At 35.7% G+C, this 21,154-nt stretch overlaps 2 protein-coding genes across 3 annotated transcripts; both read right to left on the bottom strand.

Moving 5' to 3' along the window:
- Positions 1–7,033: 7,033 nt before the first annotated feature.
- On the bottom strand, positions 7,034–8,650 carry LOC145562202 (small ribosomal subunit protein mL103 (rPPR7)-like). Its single transcript, XM_081622401.1, has one exon. The coding sequence runs from the start codon at positions 8,490–8,492 to the stop codon at positions 7,275–7,277; it is 1,218 nt and encodes a 405-aa protein (XP_081478527.1). The 5' UTR covers positions 8,493–8,650; the 3' UTR covers positions 7,034–7,274.
- A 3,794-nt stretch (positions 8,651–12,444) lies between these two features.
- LOC145562201 (splicing factor U2af large subunit A-like) lies at positions 12,445–19,323 on the bottom strand. 2 transcript variants are annotated; one of them, XM_081622399.1, is made up of 13 exons: positions 19,088–19,323; positions 17,564–17,898; positions 17,301–17,432; positions 16,032–16,096; positions 15,262–15,326; positions 15,133–15,183; positions 14,974–15,033; positions 14,819–14,879; positions 14,606–14,718; positions 13,964–14,410; positions 13,543–13,678; positions 13,288–13,355; positions 12,445–12,846 (listed from the first exon to the last, which is right to left on the bottom strand). In XM_081622399.1, the coding sequence occupies exons 1-13, from the start codon at positions 19,199–19,201 to the stop codon at positions 12,709–12,711; spliced, it is 1,785 nt and encodes a 594-aa protein (XP_081478525.1). In that variant the 5' UTR covers positions 19,202–19,323; the 3' UTR covers positions 12,445–12,708. The 2 variants fall into 2 exon arrangements, with proteins under 2 accessions (XP_081478525.1, XP_081478526.1); XM_081622400.1 differs by having other exon boundaries at positions 15,133–15,177.
- Between the last annotated feature and the right edge of the window lie 1,831 nt (positions 19,324–21,154).

Raw genomic sequence — 21,154 nt, 5'->3', positions numbered from 1 at the left:
TTGATCGTGACTATAAAGATGAGAAATTATAATAAGTTGATGTTAGAGAGAAGTTAATTGAGGCATTTATTGTTTAGCTAAATTTGATGAGTATTCAACTCAAAATATGATAATTTTTGAAGCGGTCGCGTCGAATCTTCATGTCGTTTTATTGGGTTTAAGTACCGTGGCTTGTTCTAGATTGATGTCTAGTGTTTGGCCTTTGACTATATCTTTAATTTGTATTCATATCTAGGGATGTTAATGGGGCGGGGCGGGGCAGAGGTTGACCTTCCCATCCTCATCCCCACCTAAAATCTTCATCTCCATTCCCATCCCCATCTCCGCGGCAGGTCTAAAATTCATCCCCATCCCCACCCCAGCGGGTACAATTTCAAAATCATCCCCACGCCCACCCCCACTTGGATATCCATCCCCATTTAATCCCCACCTAAGACCCGCCTAATCCCTACTTCTTAATATACAATCCAACATAATTAATATAGATTTTATTTTTTTTAAAAAATGTTGATATTACACACTTTTTTAGTTATAATATTATGGAGTAGTGTATTACAAATTATTATATCTACTATTTTATTTTACATATTTAAAAAAAAAAATAGTATAAAAGTATATAATTTTATTTTTAAAAATATATAGATGTGGGTGTGAGGTGGGGATGAGGCGGGTACGAAGTAGGGCAGGTACAACGTTAAATCCACCCCGGCCTATCACCCATGGCAAGTATTATTTTTATCCCCATCCCCGCCCCACCATCCATCAAACCATGACCCATCCCCACCCCACGAGTGGGGCGGGGGCGAGTCTCCTACTTGACCCACCCCACTGACATCCCTAGATCATATCGTTTTCTTTTGTTATACTTGTTTGCATTTTCGTTTAGGGGCTTGCTTCTCTCTTTCAAGAAAGAAAAATACTCGTAGTAATACTCTAGGTGAAATAAAAAACGCTTTATACTTGGTACAAAGTATTCCCAAGTTTGTTTTTTTTTTTTTAATGAAAAGGTAAGAAGAAATAAACATTAGGAAGCCCTCCTTACGAGGGGAATTCCTAATGTATCACAAGAAAGAATAGAAAACAAACTAGAGTTATTACAAACATTAATGTCCATACTACTACACACTAAATAACCTACATTAGTTATCCAACCTGCTGCGCGATTTGCCTCTCGTTAGACGTAATGGATACTCCAATTGCGAAAAACGAGAAAGAAGAGAACGAGTGTCTTCGATAATATGTTCGATCTGCCAAGGTACTGTCCAAATTCCTTTTATTGAGTTGATGACTAATAGGTTATCACCTTCAACTTCAATGTCCTAAATGCCACACTGAAGAGCTAGTTGGACTCCTTTATGAAGAGCTATAGCTATAATACCCTGTATTTTTAATGTATTTTATAATTATTTATTTATTTGTAAAATATAATTTTGGGTCAAATTATTTTTATTATGGGATTTAAATAATACAAGGTTTAATTTTTGGGTTAATAAATATTCAATCCGAATATACTCCATCTTCATAATAAACCCAATCACTTTATTTTTACATTTGGGCTACATATTTTATTATTCAAGTCCACAATTTTTATAAAGCCCAAACCTACCCTAAACAACCCTACACTATAAATACTCATTCAATCTCCAAAATTTTCCCACACAAAAGGTTAGTCTTATTTTCTTTCTCCTTTATTTTATTCCTTTTTTTTCCTTTTCTTTTTCTTTTTCTTTTTCTTTCTTTTTCTTTCTTTCCCCTTTTCCTCCATACATGAGCTACTGCTCACAGTTGCTGCCGCTGCTTTGCCCGCCGCCCTTGTCCATCGGAAACCAGCGCCGACCACCAGCCCGGCCGCCGCCATGGCCGGCCCTCCTTATTCTCTCCTTCCTCCTTTGTTTTTACTACTTGTTTAATTATAAATATATTAGTTTGGGTTTTGGTTTTATAGTATGAATATTATATTTTTAGTATCAAATTCATGATTTTGATGGTTTAAACTTATAATTTCATATTACAATTGTGTTTTAAATTTTCAGGTTTTGTAATTTATAAACCTAGGGTTTAAATTTATGAAAGATGGGATTTTTAGCGTTCTTATATAAATTGATTTGGGGCTTTTATATATCTAGTGGTTCTATGGATTAATTAAGCATAAAAGTGATGTTTTAGTGAAGTTTTGAAAGGTTTTTAATTAATCTAAAATGCTGGAATTTTTCCTAAAGTATTATTTTTGGTGTTTTATGAAAAGGGTATAGTTACCCATTAAAGAAGAGTTTAATTAAGGGTTTTTAAATAATTTTCAGATTATTATAAATTATTTAAAGTAAGTTTAAGTTGCTAGAAATTGTGTATACAAGGGTAATTAATATAGTATTATTGTCCCTTTATGTAGGAGACTTGGTTCGGGAATTGTTGTAATGTTCTCGGCTACTTTAAGAGCTTATTTGAGGTACGTACACGTACTCGGAAATTTATTAAGCGTGTAAAAATATGCTAGGATTTATTTAAGTGATTCCAAGTTAGTGTCATGCTAAGAATTGGTTGGAATGGTTGAATTGGAATGAGATTGGTGATATGAATTGGATTGATTGAATTGAGAATGGTTTTGGTGAATTATTTGTGAAGCATTGGTTGAAATAAATTATTTATTGGATTGGTGATTGGAAATAATTATTTTGGCATGTTGTATATGAACCACACTTTTATTATTGGCATGATAGAGAGCATGTTTAATTAAACTAAATGTTTAATTTGGTTTGGAATATTAAAAAGGAATTTTATTATGGTTCATATAATTTTTATTGATACTTTAAGCATGAGGAAAGAACTATTTAAGTGTATACGTACACGAGGAATAAATTATATATTGGTGTCTTAGTGCACTTAAGGTGTTTCTAACACCGAGAGATAGGAATTTTGGCGCATTATGCGTTTAAGATGTCTTTGACACCGAGGTAAATTAAAAAAGGGTTCAACATTAAATATTATGTGGTCACTAATTATTCAAGAATTAAATTGGTATGTTTAATTGTTTGAATAATTATAATGATTGATTGTGTTATGTTTAAGAGTCATCACCAAGTCTAATAATATGTAAATCAACGTAAAGTGAAAGAGATTACGCACCAAAACTCTTGGAACGTATATACCTTGAGTATGAACATACGGGGGGAGTTATGCGACTTTATATTTGACCATAATTTCTACTGGGAGTACAGGACGCTGTATATTCCTTTTTATTTATGCGCAGGAATTCCGCCACTTACTAGTGGTTCTTTTATACTAGCACGGTTAGCTTTCCGTGTTAGTATTCCTTTATTGGGGCAGGTTAGGGGGAAACCCATTCGATGCGTAATCAAGTTAAATAAATAAATTAGTTACTTATTTGAGGGTCATGTTGTTTGTTGTATGCTTGTAAACAGTTGCAACAAGGTAAGTTGTATGATGATAGGGTGAAAGCATGTTAGTGTGTTTTTATTTACACATGTACTCAGCTTTTCATGATTCGTACTTTTGTGCTTGTGTTTGGCTTTTCTTTGTATTGGCCCTACTATGACCCATTTTACATGACGAGTAATGAGGTTGAAAAGAGAAGTACAGGTAGAAGGAGCATATCGAGCATGATGGGATTGAGCGAAGAGGGTTATAGGTTTCTTTGTTTATTATTTAATGTATTGGATTATTTATATAATTGTGACACTAACAATAATCATTGTTTGATATTTTAGTTTGGTTTTTAAGGGCCTTTAGAGGATCCAAGATAATGATTTAATGTAAGTTGGTTTAGTTGAGTTTGGTTTTATTAAACTTTATTTTATTTGAGTTTTTTTTAAAAAAATAGTCTTTCGCTGTGTGTTTTTGATAATTGTCTTAGCCATTTTCACGGTGGCGGTAATATATTAGATTTTCCTATTTTGAGTTTTAAAAAGAGCAAAATAGGTATTTTAAAGGAAAGGAATTTCTACGGTGTTACAGTAGCTTCCGATATAAATACTTTGGCGTTGTCGAGGTTGAACGTAGATGCCTTGATGAGTGCTCCACTGCTATCTCTGATGATAACACATGCTGCTGCTGAGTTGTTACGAACCAAACCGTCAAAGTTGAGCTTGAAGAAGTTGTTGGGATGTGCCTTCCATGATATAAGAATGGATGATGGAGATTGAGTATGAGAAGAATGATTGTGGGATCTCGGAATGGGAAATCCCATGGAGGAAAAGGTATCTAAAAGACTTCTTTGATGCCACTCATTGAACACAAATTGTGCTCGGTGGCAAATCCTAAATATGTCAAAGGTTTCATTACGGAAGATAGTAGCATTCCGCTCTTTCCAAATACTCCAAGTGAGAAAAATAAATTTCCTTAAAGTATTTAGGTATTTTCTTAAGTATGTTAATGTTTCTGTTAGTTATAGAAAGGAGGTTGAGCAATCTAACCATTTTTTCGATAATGGAGATTCCAAACTTCTTTGGTTCTAGTGCAATTAAGAAAAAGATGATCAACTGTTTCATTATGCTGATTGCATAAAGGGCATATGTTAAGTATTCCCAAGTGAGTTTCCTTCTTTTTACCTAAAATTAGTAATACTTCGTATAAAACAAAAATACTTAGTACTAAGTATCACTAAATAGTCATCGTTAACTAATAGTCAAAGATTAGCTCATTAGTTATTCAACAATGAGTTAATCTTTGAATATTAGTTAATTAAAAGTTAAAAAAAAGAGTTTAATATTTGAGTTATATATTACTCCGTAATAATTACAAAATAAAATAAAAGTTTTGTTTTAAAAGGAATAATTACAATTTTAAAAAATATGGTTAAACCGCAAACCGCACCAAACCGCATATTGCGGTGCGGTTTTTTTAGAAGTGCGGTTTGAAAAAATTACAAACTGCAATTTTACGATTTGGTGCGGTTTGGATAAACCGCACCACGAACACCCCTACTAAATAGTCATAATGTGTTATAGGGTTATGCTTTCTCGCAATTTTGTTCTCCATCTTAATCTTGTAGTCATTGTTAATTTATAGCTTTATTTTGGCACTTTTATTATTTGTTGATGTTGAAGAGCTTACTCGGTATTGCCATATTTGCCATCAGGCCTAACATATTTGGGTTTTCGTCAAACTAAACTTATTTTGTTGAAATTAGCCCTCAAACTGATTTGAATGACATTTTGTAAGTGAAACAACAGAACGAACACTCTAATGGCATTTTGTTTATTTATAGGAACTAGATAGAGTGAAATCTTGAATCCAAAAGGAGAAGCAACTTGACATACAAACCAAGGAAAGATAAATGGAGCTAAATGCATCCTTCCCGTTTGAAATGATAGCATGAACCGAACTTTCCATACCTGCTCGTTTACCAGCTTGGTGGCGACAAATTGACAGCCAACTCAATGAGATTTTGCATAATCATGCGAAAGGATATAGGTATTGCCTAGGAGATAGGTATGGATAATGTTCATTTCAATTGAAGATATAGGCATGTAACAATTAATGACTAGGGTAGCAAATAACTACAGAAAACAAGCTTAGAATGGGAAGCAATAGCGAACCTGAGGATCAAGTTCACCAGCATAAACACTAAGCACTGACATCTGTACTGCTCTCTGCCTCTCTGCATCCTTCTTGTATCAATGCATTTTCAATCAATCAATCAATCAATCAATCAAAGCCTTAATCCCAAAAGTGGGGTCGGCTAACATGAACCAAATTTGATTATTCCGTGTAGTCATCAACATAAATCTTTCTCCTCCATCCCTTACGATCCAAAACTTCGTCCTCACGTAAATCCATGCACTTCATATCCTTCCTCACTCCTTCCAACCAAGTCATCTTTGGTCTCCCTCTTCCTCGTTTAATCCCTCCATGGTCCCACTCTTCCACTCTTCGCACCGGTGCACCCTCGGGTCTCGTTTAATCAATGCATTTTCAAGCACTTGAAAAAAAAAAGGCTCTGAGGAAGTTCTAGGAAATTAGTAGGATGAGAAAGAATATTGAAATGTACTAGTACATTGTTTCCTAAGGATGTGCAGAAGATGTTAATACCTCCAAATTAGCTTTCTAGTCATAATAGTCCCTTCTCAATCAAAAATCCTCGTTTAGAAATCATCTACTGCATACCGAGATTACTGACTGATGCAATAAATCACAATCATGCTTTGTAAAATCTATAAAACTGGTGCAAAGCTCAATCCAAAGTCACCTTAATACAAGGAGATTGAAAGAAACCAACGCCAGGAAATAGACTTAGGTGCCCGAAAATTATACCTTCAAATATCAAAGCATCACTAGTTTAGAAAAACTGATAACCAGACTTGCATAAACATCAGCTTGAATAGTTTTTGATGCATCAGTAGAACCCGTGTCAAAGCTACATCAATTTGTGAAAATGGAAGGAAACCATCTCCTGATGCACAGCTATGATCTCTTCAGATAGAGCAGTAAACTTAGAAAATCACTACCCAAGGCCCCAAGTATTTGATTCGCCTAATGAGATGTACAAGTATATTGCATTAAATTTTAATCAGTTAATCTTCATGAGAAACAAACAATATCTAAAGCAACTCAGCCAGAAAATATCTAAAGCAATTTCTTCTGATACCAACAGGCAACTCCACAGAAGCCAAATACTAGGATTGAGATAAGTTTAAAAAGACGGAAAATAGTCAGCTCAGTAGTCATAAATCCATAACCAAATTAAAGATAGAATCGGTTAATCTTCATGAGAAACAAACAATAATTCTGTGTTTCAAGATACATTTATAAAAGCACAAAGCCGCAAAGTGTAGTAAAACAACATTTAGTAGCGTTGGGAACTGAGAATTGCCAAATAAAGTAAGATTCAAAGATATTCAATTAGAAATGGAGCAAGATGAAAAAAGATAACTACGAGTATAAAATTTATTGCATTGCCTGTTAAAAATGACATGATATATATCATTATGTCTTACAATGGACTTCAGAAAATCTAAAGCCTCAAAATCATACAAAATTGAGGTAAAAGGAACCATTCAAATCCTGTTCTGTTCAAGGGAAAGAGGAAGTAAATACATAACTTGGGTAAAAAAATCATAGCTGTGGTTTACTTCAAAATCAAAGACCACCTCCAGAAATCATAAATGAGTAATCTGCACAGTTGTTTGATCATTTTCGCAATCATATCCTGTATGGGCTGTATCCAATTTCATGTGCCGTTCCTCAATTAAGGTCACATGAAATTTGTATTTGCTCTAACCACACTAATTCTAACCCGTAGCGTATCCAGAGGACCACTATTTTGCAGCCTCTTTCACTTCAGGCATAGTAGCAGCAGATTCTTGTGATACCAAACCAAGTTCAACCTCAATTTTCTTCCAAGCATTCAAAACATTGGGCGGGAACTTCTTCTTAACAGTCCTAATCAATCCCTTTGCGTCCTTCTTGTTGTTCTTAGCCACCAATCCTTCCACCAAAACCTTCAAAGTCGCAAAATCCGGGATTTTGTTATGAAAAACGCTACGCTTAAACACATCATAACCTTTCCTAAACTCTTCATTCTTACACAGATAATGAACCAAAGTCCTAAACGTTGCAGCTTTCGGTTTAAACCCACTAGCATCCAATTCTAGATAAAGTTTCATAGCCTCATCCATCCTCCCATTTCTACAATAACAAGTCAACAAATAATTATAACTAATAGCATCCGGTTTCAAACCCGCGGCAGCCATGTCTTCAATCAACCGCATCACATCCTCAGGCTCGCCGCCATAGGCATGACCAATCCTTACATTATACGCCGCAGCATCAACCAAACACCCCTTATTCACCATCTCATTCCAAATGCGCTCGGCCTCATCACTCATCCCTTTCTTACAAAATGCATCATAAATAGTAGTAAAAGCAACAGCAGTAACCTCAACACCCTTCTCCTCCATTTCCTCCAAAGTCTTCAAAGCCAATTCAGGATCACCCTTCCCACAAAAACTCCTAATCAAAATCCCATAAGAAACCTCATTGGGAACAAACCCATGTCTCTTAGGCATTTCGTCGAACAGTTGGGGTACATTATCATACAACTTAGAATGATTACAAGCAGCAAGCAAAGCATTAAAAGAAAGCGTAGTTCTAGGAGTACCCAGTTCATCCATTTGATTAAAAGTACTAAGGGCATGATCAAACATACCTGCTTTCCCATAACATCGAATCAAAGAACACAAAAACGGTTCTTGGGTGATCTGGGGAGTTTTTTTGTGGGATTCAATGAGAACTTCAATGTCGGAAAAGCGGCGAGCTTTGGCGAGACGTTGAACAGTGAGTTCCTGGGCATAACGAGAGGAAACAGGGGAAGTGTAACGGTCGGAAACAGAGGAGTAGATTTGTAGGGCTTTATCTGGGTCGTGTTCTGCTCTGAGCTTGAATTTTGCTTTGGAGATTGAAATTGAGGAGGTGGGGTTGGTGGTGGTGGTGGTTGAGAGTTGACGAACGAGTCGAATGGAACGAGAGAATGACATTTTTGTTGGAGTGTGAGAGGTTTTACTGCAACAATGGGGAGGTTTTAGGAGGGAGGAAAGAGATGATGAAAGAGAGAGATAAAGGAGGGTTTAGGGTTTAAGGCCTATTGCATGGTGTCAACTGTCAAATGTCAAAACCTGGAGGATTTGGGAGATTTTTTTTTTTTTTTTTTTTTTTTTTTTTTTTTTGAAGCTGGAAGACATTTTACGACAAGAGATGATTAATATACTAGCAATAGCAATAGCAATACAATCAAAACGAACAAGTGAGAAGCTTTGGTGAATAAAGCAATGAATTGCGATGGCAGGGTAGAAGGAAAGGGCACTTAATCAAGGCCCTGTTCTTTTGAGATTTTGGGCAGAGCAGAGCAGGGGTCAACAGAGCAGAGCAGAATAAATTTCAGCAGGATAGAGCAGAGCGGATTTCAGGGTAGCATAGCAGAGACGAGCCGAGCAGAGCAGATTTCAACATTATTATTAATACTATTATTAATGTTATTATTATTAATGTTGTTGCTGTTATTATTATTATTATTATTATTATTATTATTATTATTAATTACTATTATTATTATTATTATTATTATTATTATTATTAAAAACCTACAAAGTCAATCAATTTACAAGAAATTGGTGGGGAGCCGAGATATAATCTGGGCCCCTACCCCTTTAGCTATAGCGAACCCAATCCTGCTGAAGAAGTGAGCAGCTGCACGAGCACCAATATCCAGAGTCTTAGCGAACGCCTGAACCCGTTTCAGCAACGCAACAGTATCCTTCTCTAATTCCCCAACGAAGAAAAGGAGAAAGGAAGAAAACCATAACCAATAGCCCTACAACGCGCCCCATACTTGTCCCGCTTCCGCTGAGCCGCCGCAGACACAACACGACTGGGAACGAAGTCAGACAACCCCGATTGTGTCAAAGGTGAAGACCCCGTCAACTCAACACATACATCAAAGCCTCTATCCCAGGAATAAAGCAACACATCTGCTGGACGAAGAGCCCCGTCGTTCCCTCCAGTCAACCCAACGTTAACCTCCTTTCGAGGAGAAATCCCAGACCGAAAACAAATATCAACAAGGGTGTCACGAATAACGTTGTGCCGATGTTTAATACCCACCATCCCAGCACAAGACACTGCATGATCCCCATAAATATCCCCATCAAAAACCCTTGAGCAAGCAGAACATGGTGTTGAAATGGAGAACAAAGAAACACCCAACCTGTACCAAAGAACACTACGGTAAGTCTTTCCATTCATAGTCTGACCCAAACCCGATATCGGGACCGTCTGCAACCAGGCCGAAGAGTAATCCCCCTGCTGGGACTTCCATAAGGCAACCTGACGCGCAGATAAGGAGAAAGTGGAATCCGCAGATGCAGCGACCTTCGTGAAATATATATTTGCCAATTTTTTCATGAGTCTGGGGCAGCGATCTCACTAGGGTTACTCATGAGGTCAGTCTCCATAGTCCTGTTAAAAAGACTAAGAGCACTATCGAAGGCCGGTCCCGGACCAACAATACTAGAATTGCTAAGAAGCGTAGCCTGAAGACCAGAAGACTGCAGACGCGACGCAAGGAAAGCATAGTGCCGAACATCACCCGCCGAATAGACACCCAAACCACCAAAAGCAAAAGGTAAGGTGGCAAGTCGCCATTGCCAATCACCAAAACTAGGCCCCGAAGCAGTTACAATGCGCTCCAAAAAAGCCCGTAGGGCCACATCAAAAGAAATTTGTGCCGTTTCAAAAAGACGAGGAGGACAAGTGCGCATAGCAAAGTACAGTTTCGAAACCCCAGTACACGCACGAAGAAGCAACAACTCGCATTGGGGATCATCGAGCTTAGCAACAGCATCCATTAGCACAATGGCCTTCGACACTCTCTGCGTAACAAGCTCACCACAGAAAGAGGAATCATCACTGATAGGACCACCTAGCAACTTAACGCCATGGATAGGACGACCAATATCAGGAGGAAAGACACCCACGAGACGGCTACGAGGGTCCTCCGAGGGCCAGAAAACTTCCGTTTTCTCAACGTTCACATGGAGTCCGAGACGAGGTCCCTCCGCCAAAATCAACTCCAAAACCTTTCCTACCACTAAGGTGTCACCAATAATAGTGTCGTCATCTAAATACCAAGCCTGCAAACATAAATCAAAAGAATCCCTGATTTGGCACACCAACGGATGAAGAACCAAAGCAAAAAGCAAAGGGCATAGAGGATCACCCTGCTGCACCCCCTGACATGACCATAAGGTATGCTCCCCGTAAAACAGCCTGGCTGGAGTAGAGTAACAGAATTCAACCCATCGCGAGAGAGCTGGACAACGGAGACGAACCTCACGCAACAAAGCCGAACGGTCTACCAAATTAAATGCATTCAGGAAATCCACCAGCAACATAGAAAGGCCAACATCACTACCACGAGCCTCAACTAAACGATTAACAGCATGAACAATAGCCTCACCGCCCGTCGACACCCCGACACCAAACTGAAGACCTCCTAAATAGCTTCCCAGACGCGGACCAATTAGAGTAGCCCCAACCTTTGAAACCAGACGCCTCCAAACGGTACCCACCGCAATAGGCCGAATACCACCACCAGGCTTAACAAGAGGCGTAAGAGGAGCACTAGCAATATATTCTCCCAATTCATAAAGACATTTCCCAGCGAGAAAAAGATTAACCACCACCAGGCTTATTATTATTATTATTATTATTATTATTATTATTATTATTATTATTATTATTATTATTATTATTATTATTATTATTATTATTATTACTATTATTATTACATTATTATTATTATTATTACTATTATTATTAATACTATTATTAATGTTATTATTATTATTAATGTTGTTGTTGTTATTATTATTATTACTATTACTAAGGCATATACCATTGATTTAGGTGAGTGAAAACATAAATATTTGTATACCATATTTAACATATGTTAATAGTAGAAAGATAAAAGACAACGGTTTACTTATATTTATTTCACAAAAAATTTAAAATAAAATGATTTAATGAGTAATAATGATTTTACTTATGTCTTAATCATATATTTTATACCCTAAATATAATAATGATATACAAAGTACTACTTCAAAACAAACTCTTTTTTTTAATTCTTAAATTGTATGGAAAGATTTGAAAAATAATTCAACTCAATGAACTAACAATCAATACCCACATTCATATAATGTTTCTACACATTGTGATTCTAATATCAAATGTTTATAAAAGAAATTGTTATTAATTGTTATTATTATCATTTATTTATTTGAAAGAATTGTTATAATTAATAGAAATTATTAATTAATAATATTATTAAATATTAATTCTTAATAGTTTGAATTATTAAATATTAATAATGATAACTATTATTATTAATTATTATTATGATTAATAAATATTAATTATCATTGATATTAATAATTATTAAAATTATTTTATTAATAATTATTATAATTATTCAAAATAATAAATTATTATCATCAATACAATATTAATTATTATTATTATTGAATATTAATTATTATTATTGTTATTATTAATTGTTTTTTGAAAATAGAGTAGAGTAGAGTAGAGCAGAACAGAGCAATGCAGAGCAGATTTCTTTTGAGCAGAACAGAGCAAATATGATTTGAGCAGAGCAGAGCAAAGCAGAGCAGCTCTAAAGAACGGGGCCCAAGTATCCTAAACTCACTTCTACTGTTCTACATAACACAATACCAATTGTACCATTATCAAATTAAACTAGCCTTACAGATGTGTTACAAACAACATGGCAGAAAATTTGAGAAGCAAACTCACAAATCAATTCCTGTGCAAAACAATAAACCAAACTAGAACCATTTCATTTCGAATCCAAACCAATTTCCCAATCAGATATGGCCTAACAGGCTAACACACACATTTCAGTAGATGTCCAGAGACCGTGTAACTATAGAATCTTCGCATAACAAGCAAAATCATTCATCTACATTCTAAAAGCTAAAAGAGGATAACATTAAATATACTAGCATCTGGCTGTAAAAAACAGCAATCCTATTCAGCAGGTACAAAATAAACCCCAAGTACAAAAAGGTAAGAATAGGAACATCTACAATCTCAGTAGCCTAATGAAAATCTACATGTGATTCATCCACTAAATTGAACAGAAACCAAAAATAAAAGGATGACAATCTTATCATATCTTCAGCCATCATATTGTGCCTCCGCATATTTGTTTTCCGCATAAAATGTAGCCACGACTTCTTTGCCACCAAACTTTCTTCCATTCATTCCAGCTCTTGCTTTTGAAGAACTCTCTATATCTGCATACTCCAGAAACACCTGGGGAAAAAGAAATAAATAAATAATATAATATAATATAATAATCAGCGAACAAATGAAACTCACCCCCTATGTAGCATAAACATTATATCATTCTTTCATTGTGACAGACAACACTTTAGGTTATTTTTAGGTTTACGTTATAATAGGCCACATATCAGATGTTCCATTGCAAAGTATCAAGTACGTCATTATATCAAAATATCAAAAAGGAAGGAGCATTGCTAGAGGAAGCAAGGTAATATTTTGTGTCCTTCCTCTTCTTGTTACAACATATCATTACTCACATAAAATGATTAAAATATCAATATAGTAATAATTGTTACTTGTCAGTTTATTTATTGTAACATTAACTAACACATTAAAGTTGTTTGCCTCATCTTAAAAGGCTAAACTTGTACAGAAATGGAGGGACAGCATGTGACTTTACACTAAACTAACCTTTCCAAGCCCAGGTGATGGCTCTCCATTTGGATGTGGCCTGGGGATGACAATGCTTAGTAAAGAACCTGCAAAGATGGAGGGGAAATACACAATGATACAGAGATAGATGGAACCTTTCAGGTTAATAGCCACTAGTCTTCATAGTAGAATATGGCAATATATTCCATACACCATAGACAAAATTAACACTATGTGGATGACGAGAAAAAGAAAATACAGTAAAAAAGAATCCAAGCAGTTTGAGACTAGTACCAAATCTTTCTCCCTCTTGTCTAATGTCTTCAAATATATCTTCAAACTCCTCATCATCTCTAAGCTCATCCAGATTTACACAGTTTGTTAAGCACACAACCTTGGTGGGAAGGCCACCAGGTTGCAATATCATTTTCTGCGAAGGTAAAAGAAACTAGTCAGATAAAATAATCCTGCTATAGACTGCTGCTCAAACTCGAGCAGACAAAAGATTGTGGCACCAACCAACACGGAAGTATTGCCACAGGATAAGATGGCCTTTCAAATGACACTGTCGTCCGTGTGCCAACATAAGGGTGAAACTAGCAGTATTTATTCATCTCACAAGAAAAATCACTTTAAAAGATCCAGGCGGATTAAACCCAGCAGCAAATTAATAGAGAATTAATAGGATAAATAAAACATGGACCATAAAAATAACCTGCAGTGCAATCTGCTGCTGAGCGTGCATGTATACACTTTCTTGCTCTGGCTTTGGTTGTTGAGTACCCTGGTTTGCACGCCTGACAGTGAGGGTTTTATCCCCCATTTTGATTCCATTAAGTGCTTGACAAACAATATCTGTAACAGACAGATCTTGGTAGACACAAAATGCATAGCCTTTTGAATTTCCAGTTTCTCTGTCCTTGACAAGATCAAATCCTCGGAGTGCTCCAAAGGATTCCAACAACTCTCGCACTTGAGCCTCAGTAAAGTAATAGGGAAGTCCACCCACAAATATCCTGTCAGGACCCTCAAGCCCCCCAGCAGAACCTGGAGTCAAACCAACAGCAGCCAGGTTTAGGTTTGGATTAGGCTGACTTGGACCAAGTGCTGCAGCAAGTGATGGGTTGTAGTCACTGGGTCTCCTGACCTTAACCGGAGTACCCTGCAATAGTGAGAACATAAAATGTACTCAAGAGTGAGTAGTACAATCAATATACAACACCTCCCCTGCCCAACACTCACACAAACTGACATACATAAAGAGTTCCACTTCTTGTAATAAAAGAAACACAATGAGTCCCACATGGATACCAGAACCATTACAATAATAGTAAATAAAGAAAGGCAGATAAATTACCTCAAATATAATACCATCTAGTGCCATAGCGTTACTAGCTTCCTCCACAGATCTCATCTCCACAAAAGCAAACTTCTTTTCATGATTAATATACACATTAACCACAGCATCACCTGAATATGCACAAGTTATAATATGATATATCATTCAAAATTAAAAATCTAACTATCGAGACAGAATACAAGTAACTTTCATTGTCTATTGATTTCCTACCTGGGCCTGCAGTATTTCCTCCAATTGAGGCCATAACATGGCTGAAATAGATAGCCACAGACTGCAGCAGAACAAAAATAAGACAAGATTATAATCAAATTATAGAAGCATGGAGATAAAGGATGAACAAGATGACAATAGTGAAGATAGAAAACCTGTTCATTAGCTTCTGGAGGTAATCCTCCAACATAAACCCGCCGAGCATGCCTAGTAGCCTGTGTATTTCAATCCAATCATCAAATTTAAGATGTATAGAACGATGATGCATGAGCTAATGACAAGATATCAAAAACATCACAAGATTCACAACGCACCTGCTGAGTCATTGCTTGTACAGGCATGATAGGGAGAGTTCCAAGCTGCATCTACAAAACAAGAAAAAAATGAGGGGGAAAGGGTAGAAAAACTACACATTAATATAACTTTTCAAATAAAATACATACCGGCCCTGATGTTAAAGGAAACATGTTGGGAAATACCCCAGGAACAGAAGCTGTCGTGACTGGGCCTGTATTGGGTACAAAACTGTCATATTTCTATAGAGGCACCACATACATTGGTAGTCATAATAAAAAAAAACCAATATCCTTTTCAACTTGTTAAGATAAAAATAAAAAGAAAAACACATTCGATTCGATTTGTCATAAGTTGATATTGACATTCTTTCGAATATAAAACTTCCCTATTTACATGTTCGCTATCTTTTCTATAGAAATTTGACGAAAGTAGAAATTGCAGAAGGCAGATCTATTTGCAAGAATTAATAATAAAGACTACAGAAACACGCATAAGGCGCCAGTTAAAGATGAACAAAACCCAACCTGAGCATTGGTTCTTCCTTGTACATTAAAGCTACAGAAGTCTGCTCACACCCAATGTCAGCACAGTGGGGCAAGTAGCCCAACATTACCTTCTTACAACAAAACAAAAGACACAAACAAGAAACAAACACCAAAAGACAAGAACAAACGGAAAACATCTTTCAGTTCCAGAGTTATTTAACTAAATATATAAAAAGTGAAGAATGAAAAACTCACTACTGCCCATCTGCAAACACTCCACCAGGCTCAATATAGCAAATAAAAAGTGGATGAATAAGCTTACCCAATGAAAGCATGTAATTTGATACGAAGTTTCCACACTAAAGCAAACAAAAAAAAAGCAACAGTTATAAACACAAATCTATGTTCAAAGTAAAGGTAGATAGTCAGACCTCCAACAGCAGGAGCAGTCATCAACGCAGCTGGTGGTGCCATGTCAAATCCGCTGATCCTTTTACTGCTAGCACACAGTAATAGTCAATAGAAAGACATGATATACCATCAGGAAAAACAATATATGTACCATCATGTCCATCAGTAACAAGGCAGTAATGTTTATCATGCTACTAGAGATACTAAGTTACCCAGCCAAAATAAATTTGCTCACAAGGATTTTAACAACATACTAAAACCTACAAACAAGATCATATACACACTTAGGGCCTGTTCTCATTGATTGAAAGTAGAGCTGAGCTGAACTGAACATTTTATGAGAGAAGGAAATTAGGAACTGAACTGAACTGAAAAATAAGCTGAAGAGAACATGCCCTTAAATCCATAAAGTGCATAAAAAAATACAAATAAATAAATATAAGGACCATTTGTATACATAAAAGCACAGCTTCTTTCCCATATCAATGTAGAAGAAATAGCAGCAGATAATAAAGAGCATCAGAACTAAGAACTTCGTCAAGACATAAAAGGTCACAAAAGCAAAACCTTATAATGACATCATACATATCCTAAAACAAGACTATGACTACTTCTTACAACCATCAAAAGCCAATTAGAATCCATATGTATATCTCAGATATAAAGCTTACTCATACTGTCACCAGCAGAGTAGTATTCATGAATTGTAATCATTCTCAAGAGAATAGAATTCTAGTTCTTTCCGTATAACAAATGAAAATCTAATGATCAAATGAGAATTGTAAACTTGGCCGCACAACTTTAAAGTACAGTGAATAATCATGTATAGTCAGAAAATGGATTCATAAACCAAACAATAGCATCTTCCTTAAAGCAAAAGAGACCAAAGTGAAAAGCTTTGAATATGTGCCTGCCCTACAAACTCATATTGTCAATGGCTAGTGTCACCAATTACTTAACATATGAGATGCAAACTCTTAACTGACTTTAATAAAATAATGAAAAAGCCTAGTATATTCAAAAAGATACACGAGGAAACATCATCCAATAGTATAAAAAGAGATGATTGGCTTCACATTGAGGTAACCTGATATAGCTACCCTTCCAAACAACACGGCAACACACACAAGCAAGCGCGCACACACAGATAATAATAATAATATTGACACCCTAGGCACCTAGCTACTGATTTTAGCTAATCAAAATGCAGGCTAACAATTATCAGCACACATCAGCTTGAAACACACAACAGTACAGAATACAATAAACGCCACAAATCTAAACATTACCTCTTAGAACGTGAACGTGATCTTGACCTTGAACGAGAGCGTGATCTTGATTTATGATGAGATCTGGCCCTAGAATGAGATCGAGAACTTCGTCTATGCCTATCCTCTCGGTCATCGTCATAATCTCTTCGTCTACAAATATGATTGCATCCAAATTTTATGAGATAAATGAACAGCGTAAAAACATTACTAATGACATTTGAAGGAAACCAGTAACTTGATATCAGATTCACACACTTAGGCTTAACAGTTTAAACCTTTACCTGTCACGATCTCGACTACTGTGGCGATAATCTTCATCTACCACATCCCTGCTCCGCCCCCTTCTCTCGCTCCTTTCTCTGTGGCGATCCCTATGGCGATCACGCTCTCCTCTGTCCCTATCTCTGTCCCTACTCTTTTCTCGGTCCCTATCTTTATCTTTATCTTTGTCTCTATCCCTATTCTTTTCTTGGTCTCTATCTTTGTCTCTCTCTCTGTCTCTGTCTTTGTCTCTATCCCTGTCCCTCTCCCTCTCCCTCTTTCTTTCTTTGTCTCTATCCTTATCCCTTTCCATTTCCCTGCTTCTTGTAGACTCCTCATGACTTTGTGACTCATGCTGCAAAAATGTTATGGTAAGAAAATTTCATACATAAAGTACAAGAAGGTCTACAAAAATTCAAAGCAACAAACAGTCCATAAAAATTCTACAAAATTAGACCATGAAAACCATCCATTTAACTGGCAGTTCCAAGCAATTAGAATGCAAATTAACCCCATTGCTCAGATAAAAATAGGTAGATTTCAGTATGCCATGAGAAATACCAAAATCAAAAGAAGAATATACCAGCTCAATACACTATTACTAGTGAAGCATCTACTAACCAAAATAACTTGCAAAAGCTATCTTATTATTAAAATGCAAAGAGTCTAAAATTCCTCCTTACATAGTACATACAAAAGGCATGTGGAATTCCACCCCATCTTTGCTGAGAAAATCAAACTGTAAGAACTAATCAGACAACAACATCATGTTGGCAACTTGCAGAATATCCTTAAGACCGTTTAGTCGAAAATTCAAACTGATATACCCTCCATCAGGAATCGTCACACCATCACAACACCATAAGGGATCATCCCTAATTGGCTAATTCCACTAAGATACCTATAAAGCTATGATAATGGTCTCATAGCCATCCCCTCTCCATCTATCTAACTAGGGTCATGTTCGATAGTCTAACAACATAATCCAGTCATACAGGAAATGCGATAGTTTTTTCCAAACATTCCAAAATAGTATAGTATGCATGACGACATTATAAATTCCAAACATGGGAGCAATTTGTTTTGCTAAATAGCTTCAAACTCAACTACCAAGCTACCTTTTCAACAATCCACACTCTGCTAAGGCTGAACTACTTATTCTATTCTCAATCGACGCGTAAAACCCTGAGATTTCAAACAAAGCGTCCTTTTTTGCTCCATTCAATATCCATAAATCCTTAATTCTAATTCCAGTCTCCACTAAAACATAATTCTTTCTCATAAATTTCACTAATATTTTGAATTAATGTAAAAACATGAACCCTAATAAACAACAATTACCAGAATCTGGCAAAGTCGGCAATATAAATTGAAGGTTTAAACTTTAATTCATTCAATAACGCTTATAATTCACCTTAATTTAATCATCAATCAAACTGACAACAAAAACCACTAAGCCCTAAGAATTTCTGAAGATCAATTTAAAAAACCCTAATTCGAATAAGAGAGAAATAAATTATGTATATGAAAAAAAAAAAAAGTACCAGTGATTTGGAGTCGTGGTGGTTATCGGCGGCACCGCCGTGACCGCCGCTGTATTGCTGCGCCGGTGAGCCGTTTTCTTCGCCGTTGCCTTCGTATCGTTCGTCGTACGACATCGTTTTCGCTCACTCTGTTGTGTGCGACGGTGTTCTGGAGAGTTCTTCTTGTAATGCTGTCTCCTAAACAAGCAACGCCAAGGCAAAAGCCCAGAAATAGAAGAAGAGTTTTGGTAGAGCCCGTGTGTTCGGTGTTACAATTATACCCTAGATCGACAAATCTTCAAGTAATTTGGATTGTCCGGGTCATGAGAATAGAGAACGTTTTCACCAAGGGTTGCACCACATAAAATTAAAATTAAAACTAAGTGTTGCATCATATAAAATTAAAATTAAAACAAAGTGTTGCACCAAGAGTCCATGAATAACTAAACATTAACGTGTCGCGTTTAGTTCAGCTCATACAAGGTGCATGAGGGCATTTTTGTAATATTTGCAACTTGTAGACTAAACTACATCAATTCATTGAGACAAAGATAGGAAAGAGATATTGGAAAATTACAACCATTGCCCCTGTGATGCCATTAAATCCATTGATCCCATTGATGATTAACCCGACAATGTCTATAGCATTGAATCCTCCCCATCGAAATTGTTCTTCCTTGTCGGCAAGACGACAACAGCACTGAAAGCTTTTGAGGTATTCCCAACACTACTCTCTCTCGAAATTCGACTTCTCAATTAATTCTCTCCTAGATCTTCTTTGTATTGATATTATAATTCTCGATTTTTTATTTGCTAATAGTTCCCAAATAAAAGCTTAGAAATTGAATGTGTTGTCATATAAGAAATCTGAAATTATCTAATTGGATCATTTTGTATAGCATTATCTAAATTAGATGATGGTGTTTGACAGTATTTGAGAGAGGTGTAACGATTGGTTATTTTTTTGGTGCTTGTAACGATTGGTTATTTAAGTATAAGGAGAAAGATTTATTTATTGATTATATAACAATGTCACCCAAATAAAGTATAAGGAGAGAGAATTCATGAAAAAACGTTGCAAAGTGTTAGTTGCAGGTTTTGATTTATGATATTAAAAAAATAAATAAATAAATAAATAAATAAATAAATAAAACTAAGTGTTTGGTTAGGAGCTTTTTAAGTTGTTTGATCATTTTAAAAAGCTCTTTGGGATGTTTAGTAACATGTTGTTTGAAATAGCTTTTTTTAAAAAAATTAAAGCTTTTAGCTTGTTTTATACGCCAAGACAACTAATAAGTAATAACTATTTTTTTTTTAACGGGAAGTAACAACTACTTATTAAACATACATTTTGACACTAAACAACTAATTATAGGTAATAAATTAAATAATAAATACAAAGATAAATAACTAACAGCTAGTCAAAGAAGCTAACATTTAATAACTAATCAGGATTAGTAATGAGCAAGGCTATAAGGGTTGTTTCCTTCATAAAATAAAATATAAGGATTTAGCCACTCTTTTAATTACGTTTATAGTTTTAGGTTAACTTCTAATTATGATTGCATATATTGTTGAGAATGAGTAATGAGAACTCAGGGAAAACATTCTCACATGGTATCAGACGACTAGGTTTCCTCCTGCCTAGCCACCACTTTCCTCTCCTCTCTTCTCTTCATCTTCCCTTTCCTTTTCTCTTATGGCTAAAACCACCAAATTGCATCCCGCAATCACAGTAGCTAATATAAAGCTCCGTGTTCTTGTCACTATTGACTATGAAGGCACCCAGTATAATAATTATTCGACCTTGTTTCAGCTTCATTGTCGAGCAAACCTTGTTATTATGTATAAAATTAGTTTGTAATAATTTTTAAATATAAGAATATATCGAGATTTTTGCTCATTTAACAAAATTATTCGTTCACTCACAAACAAATACTAAACAAAATAGGATTTTGGCAAAAAAGAAAATTAATTTGGGTGACTATATATCATAGATTCTATAAGCTTCAAAACTAATTATTTGATATCAAAATTAATAATTTGATATATAAAAACATAAAATTAAAATATGCTAGTTTTTTTTAG

Source organism: Chenopodium album, chromosome 10, assembly GCF_948465745.1.
Source record: "Chenopodium album chromosome 10, dcCheAlbu1.1, whole genome shotgun sequence".
NCBI classification, from domain to species: Eukaryota; Viridiplantae; Streptophyta; class Magnoliopsida; order Caryophyllales; family Amaranthaceae; genus Chenopodium; species Chenopodium album.
The sequence above is the reverse complement of the archived record's forward strand: the minus strand, read 5'-3'. Positions and strand labels throughout refer to the sequence as shown.

Excerpts from the sequence above, each read along its gene's own strand:
- LOC145562202 (XM_081622401.1), bottom strand. The coding sequence starts at position 8,492 with ATGTCATTCTCTCGTTCCATTCGACTCGTTCGTCAACTCTCAACCACC.
- LOC145562201 (XM_081622399.1), bottom strand. The coding sequence starts at position 19,201 with ATGTCGTACGACGAACGATACGAAGGCAACGGCGAAGAAAACGGCTCA. Across the intron at positions 16,097-17,300 it reads TCACGTTCACGTTCTAAGAG|TAAAAGGATCAGCGGATTTG; the intron begins GTAATGTTTAGA and ends GTGTGCTAGCAG. Across the intron at positions 14,880-14,973 it reads CTCCAGAAGCTAATGAACAG|TCTGTGGCTATCTATTTCAG; the intron begins GTTTTCTATCTT and ends GTTCTGCTGCAG.